We start from the raw sequence: 6,104 nt of genomic DNA, 5'->3' as shown, positions 1-6,104 counted from the left end.
AGCAGGCGACCCGCAGCCACAGATCCAGACTCCACAGCTCCAGAGCCAGAAAACCTGCAGGAAGTGATAGGAGGAGAGAGGAGAGGGACGAGAAAGCACAAGACTACCAGAAAGGGGAGAAGTTGAGTTAGTAACATGGATAATGGGATGAGGTTGCATACAGAGGGAGAGAAAGTAGAGGAGAGAGGAGCTCAGTGCATCATAGGAAATCCCCCGGCAGTCTAGGCCTATAGCAGCATAACTAAGGGATGGTTCAGGACTCACCTGAGCCAGCCCTAACTATAAGCTTTATCAAAGAGGAAAGTCTTAAGCCTACTCTTAAATGTGGAGATGGTGTCTGCCTCCTGAACCCAAACTGGAACCTGGTTCCACAGTAGAGGAGCTTGATGGCTGAACGCTCTGGCTCCTAGTCTACTTTTGGAGACTCTAGGAACCACAAGTAACCCTGCATTCTGGGAGCGCAGTGCTCTGGTGGGGTAGTAAGGTACTATGAGCTCTTTAAGATAAGATGGTGCCTGACCATTAAGAGCTTTGTAGGTAAGAAGAATGATTTTAAATTCTATTCTGGATTTTACAGGAAACCAATGCAGAGAAGCTAAAACAGAAGAAATATGATCTCTTTTCCTGGTTCCTGTCAGAACACGTGCTGCAGCATTCTGGATCAGCTGAAGAGTGTTAACGGACTTTTTCGAGCAGCCTGATAATAAAGAATTGCAGTAATCCGGCCTAGAAGTAACAAATGCATGGACTAGTTTTTCTGCATCATTTTTAGACAGGATGTTCCTAATTTTCGCAATATTACGTAGGTGAAAAAAGGCGGTCCTTGAAATTTGCTTAATGTGAGACTTAAACGACATGTCCTGATCAAAGATAACTCCAAGATTCCTCACAGTGGTGCTGGAGGCCAAGGCGATGCCATCAAGGGAAACTATATCTTTAGATAATGCGTCACGGAGGTGCTTAGGCCCCAGAACAATAACTTCAGTTTTATCTGAGTTTAACATTAGAAAATAACATGAGAAAATGATGATATAACAAGTAGGAGAATCCACACAGCCATTGTGTCTCAAGGCCTTTTTTGATGAGGAGCAATGCTCTGCCTGCGTACTTGCTTGGATCCACGGGGCGTACTGCGTTTCCCATGTCAACAGACAGGCAAGTCAAGCACCTCATGGGTAAACACCAGGTGCTGGGCAGTAACCTTGGCAACGGCTACTTTGCGCTATTGAATCCCTGCCAGTACAACTCTCCTGTTTTTTTTGTTTTTTTAGTTAAATATATTTTAAATATATTGTCTAAAACATATTGAATGATAGATGTGTACCCCTGGGTTTTCGCTCAGAGTCCTACGTGGTGCAGCAACAGCTGCACGTAGGCCTTGGTTCACTACCAGAAGCTTTTCCATTCACTGATTCAGAAAATCTCTAGACTTTGTGTCCTCTCTGTCTCTGGATGCAACAGATATGTCAGTGGGATGGAGTCGTGGGCACTTTAACCACCTGGATTAAGACGGAAAACAGTGCTGCAATTTATCAAAAGCCCTGAAATCAGGAACCTGTTGTTCTGGTAGCTTAACTCTGTTGTTGACTTTGTTGTAGCTGAGTGTAAAAGGTCTGTATCTGGTCTAATGCTACTTCTTCAACAGACCCAGAGGTGGTTTGCTCTTATGATCCAGTGGAAGCTGGAGTCAGTGAGGATGTGATTCTGCAGTGCCACCTTGAGCCCCCACGGGATGTAACAGATATGACAGTGGAGTGGAGTCTTGGGAACCATAACCAGTTTGTACACCTGCTTCAAGACGGAAAAGACAGTCCTGCGGAGCAGAAGGAGCACTTTGAAAGAAGAACATCTCTATCTCATGAGGGGCTGACCAAAGGAAACCTGTCCTATTTTTCAGCAGAGAATAAAAACAACACACAAGAGCAACAAGCAGCTTTCATTAAGTAAAAAACTAAATTTTAGAAAGAGAAGTTGACTATTTCAATATCTTTTCAGAATGTATAGGACTAAAGCCTGCATCCATACTTGCAGCTTTGTGAGGTTGAAGTTTGGCTGAGTAGAGATTTGTTTTAAATGCTGACAAGAGCTAACTTCCTCACAATGGTAGATAATGTGGACCCACAGGAAAAAAAGCCGTTGCTGCATCACTTGCTGTGTTGAGCTCACAGCTCTGAGCACACGCTGATGAAAGTATCAACATTATCAAAACCTCTCTTCTCTCATCAGGACTGTGGTGCTGTGACATCTTTCAGGTCATGAGGTTGCCGTAAGCCTTCACGCTTGCATTGTCCTCATTTGCTTTGTCACTGGCACAGTATATGTGGAGGGAATTGAATCACTGGTAAGTCATGAACCTCTCCTTTAAGTTACCCGTTGTAGATTTGCATTTGAAAGTTTTAGTAACCGCAATGTCCCTCAAAAGAGAAACAGAATCTCTAATGTTACATTAAGAGTGAGTTTAAAAGTAAATTGGGGAAGTATTGGTCACTTTCACAAATGATTGAGTTCACACAGAAGTTCTTCACACAGAAAAACATTTTTCACAGTGTATGACAGTGTCACATTACTTTATTATACATAACATACATTAAATGGAACAAAATGACTTTACTGCACGAATGATGCCTCTGTTTTGTTTCAAGTAATGTTCTTGTTGGCCAAAACAGGCTAGCAGACCTGAATAACACAAACATCTTTGAGCGCCTTAAAGGTGTGTGGAACAATATTAATCTTCACTTTGTGAAATGTCTGACTTCCTTTCCCTACAGAGTCTTTAATGGCTCAAATAAGCTGCAAATTATTTGAAACAGCTATGACACTATTTTGCCAGGTTGTCACATACTGCAGAGCTTTCGCCAAGTAGATTTAGTAAACTAAACATAACCATACATTAACCAGAGTGGTGATGAAAGTGCAAACACTCAAATGTCATTTTGAAATGCACTAACACATGATGTGTTGGGGGAATGTCCGGGAATGACATGAGACATGTATGGATTTACGGACAACATCTGGAACACTTTTAAGAAGCTCAGACTACTGTAGCACTTATTTTTGCACTAGTTTTTATTCCAACCAAAGATTTGTGTCAGGTGATTTTGCAAGTTAGTTTCTGTAAAACTAATCCTGTCTGAAATGCACTTTGAATAGAAACACCCAGAATGCACACTGAGGCTGAGAGTTTTATTAAGTCTACATGGCTGCTACTTTCAGGAGGGAGGTTTTGTAAAAGAAACAGTACAAATGTGCATTATTATATTTGATATAAATGTTGTATTGTCTGGACGAAGCATTCTCCTAAAGGAACACTCCACTGATTTTACACAAAAAGCCTAGGTCCATTAGTTTAAAATGTTTTGAAAAAACATTGATAATTTAAAAGATTGATAAAAAAAAATGTATGTTCTGCAATAGTAAATAGATTCGTATACCGCCTTCCTAGTCTTTCCGACAACTCAAAGCGTTTACACTACATCACATTCACCTCATTGTACACTTTCATACAATGATGAGCAGAGGCTCACCAGAAACATAAACTCATTCATACACATTCACATAATGTCACAGCTATTAGGAGCAATTTGGGGTTCAGTGTCTGGCCCAAGGACTCATTGGCAATGCCGATCGACCCACAGACCTTCTGGTAAGTGGACAACCGCTCTACCCCCTGAGCCACAGCCTCAACAACATTCAGGACTTCCTGACAGGATGTGGTAGACACAAGCTGACATTGAGGAAGACAAATCGAAACAGAATGGAGCTCTTTCTAATGCTTTGTGAGTAATTTGACTTTGTTTGTTTGCTATTTGATTGAGTTATCCTTTCCTTATAACCACAGCTTGCTCTACCCAGAACAACCTAAAGTTTGGAGTACTTGATGATTTGTGTTTTTGTAATGTAGTACCTGATGAATCTAAGCCGAACATTGTGCCCTGCTCAAGTAAGTATTGTGAACATATTACGTTCTGGCAAACCAAAAATATTTGAAGCTGCATGTATGTAAATATATACGTATGTTAAAACCTGCAGCGCAAATCTTTGTCTCCCTTCTGGCAGTGTGGATAATTGCAGTACACAAACACTGTCAATACGTCCTCGGGACGTATGCCTACAACTGAACTTATCCCAGGCTAGTGTTCAGAAATACAGAGAAAATTAATTTTGGTAGATTAAATGTAATAGCTGCATAGCCTACTGCAAATATTTTGCAAACACCAAATTGTCCAAGAGCAGCAACAAAATATTGTGGTTGTCCTCAGTCTACTTTGTCACCTTAGAAACAGGTGGAGAAAGCAACATATTGTGCTGTTTAGTGGGCTGTTGTTGTTTGTTTGTCTTTTGTTTTGCTTATATTTCCCCTTCAGTTTTATATTGTTTTTCACAAGGAAAAGCTACACCATGCGTGTTTGTCCTCACCATCTATCACTTTATTTTGAATTCTTCCTCTCAATGCAGAGTTTCTTTTTTATCTGTAGCATAAGAAACTTCTCTTAGACGCTTGGGTTTTTCCGCCATAGGCTCTGCCATACTGCTTAACGTGCTCCATCACTACGGTTGCTCCAGAGCCATGTAGACAGAGAGTTTTATCATCTCTTTTCAATTTGTATTCAAGCAGCTTTATTGGGATGAGTGCATAAAAGGGGTGATGAGACACTTGAGACGAGACACAATATTGATGAGATGATATTTCAACACTATTTTTAAGAAATCTTAAATGCAGAATAGAAAACATAAACATTTTGTTCATTAAACACTTCATTTACTGCATTCTCATGAATATTTCTGCACCAATTTATGGTGGAAATGTTTTTGTTTATGTAAACACAAAATTCAGATGGCATGTGACAATTCAATATACACTTTTTCTTCTTGATTGGTTATTCTCTAGTTTTGTGTTTTGCTAGTGCTGGTGCTAGGTGAGGCAGTACCTGCAGCCCATTCAGGTTGAACAGGTAGTCCAGCTCCTCCAGAATGGCACGTCCACATGTGCCATTGCAAGAAGCTTTGTTGTGTCTCCCGGCAAAATTTTAACTTTCTATTACTATTTTGTTCATCGAGATCTGATGTGTAATTTAAGTGTTCACTTAGTTATTTGGAGCAGTGTATAAAACTATAACAGGATATAAGTCAGTGCACCTCTCAGGCATTCTATGTTACTTTCAGATATGTTTCTCCTGTAGATCAACTTTTCTCATGTAATATCATCCCTGCTGAGTCAGCACACATGCACATGTGATTTCATGTCTTCCTTCCTCTTTTGTGTCTTTATTTGGGGAAGTCACCTCTTTTTCCTCAATGATGAATCATTTTAATAAAGTTATAAGCTCTTGGACTTTGATAGCTCCTGTGTTTCAGCAGGTTTTCTGCTCATGTTCAAAACTTTCTGCAGAAAATCTATCCCACATATGTGTTCTCTGACATGTTGAGAAAAAAGTCATAGTATTACGAGAATTCATAATATTTTTTAAGTCTACCTACCCTATACTCTGCTGTGTATTATGGTATTGACCTGCTGGTAGTATCCCCTTCAGACAGGTTTTGTCAGGTTTTAATCTTGCGAGATCTCATGGATGTCAAGACAGCGTCACACTCCTAGTGCATACACTATATGTAAACATATTTTTACAAAAATCATAATAACAATAAACAACAAAGAATTCTCAACAATAAACACTCTCTTTAATAGACCTCTTTGTCAGCAATGGCAGTTTGTGGAGTTCTCTACATGGCTCTGGGCTGCAAACCAATAATTGCTGGTTGACGTAAAATGTCGCCACAGACCTCAGATTTAAAAATTTTGATATACAGCGAATATAGGTGGATTGACCAGGCGATGATAGGCTTGTACATTTCTGCACAATGACAGATGAAATCATTTTTAGAACTGCATTTATCAATTTTTGGCCACTGGAAGAACATTAACAGCTTTTAAATACAGATTCCACCTGGCTCAGCTGCACTGTGTTACAGCTGCAACCCTGACGCCGGAGCGGATCGTGGCCATTTTAGACAATGCTTGGGATTCCACCAGATGCACCACAGTATTATGTCTTATGTCCCAGAAGCTGCTGTCTGCTCTGCCCTGCAGCTAGTCTATTTTTCAT

At 40.2% G+C, this 6,104-nt stretch overlaps 1 protein-coding gene across 1 annotated transcript in view; it reads left to right on the top strand.

Moving 5' to 3' along the window:
• The first annotated feature begins 3,754 nt into the window (after positions 1-3,754).
• LOC123979900 (sialoadhesin-like) overlaps positions 3,755-6,104 on the top strand; it is an 11,717-nt gene continuing 9,367 nt past the window's right edge. The window contains exons 1-2 of the mRNA XM_046064010.1: positions 3,755-3,776; positions 3,902-3,940. Of these exons, the coding sequence (XP_045919966.1) occupies positions 3,755-3,776; positions 3,902-3,940 (61 nt within the window). The remainder of the gene's footprint in view (positions 3,777-3,901; positions 3,941-6,104) is intronic.

This window comes from Micropterus dolomieu, linkage group LG12 (genome assembly GCF_021292245.1).
Source record: "Micropterus dolomieu isolate WLL.071019.BEF.003 ecotype Adirondacks linkage group LG12, ASM2129224v1, whole genome shotgun sequence".
Lineage (NCBI taxonomy): Eukaryota > Metazoa > Chordata > Actinopteri > Centrarchiformes > Centrarchidae > Micropterus > Micropterus dolomieu.
This window is presented reverse-complemented; position numbering and strand designations above follow the sequence as displayed.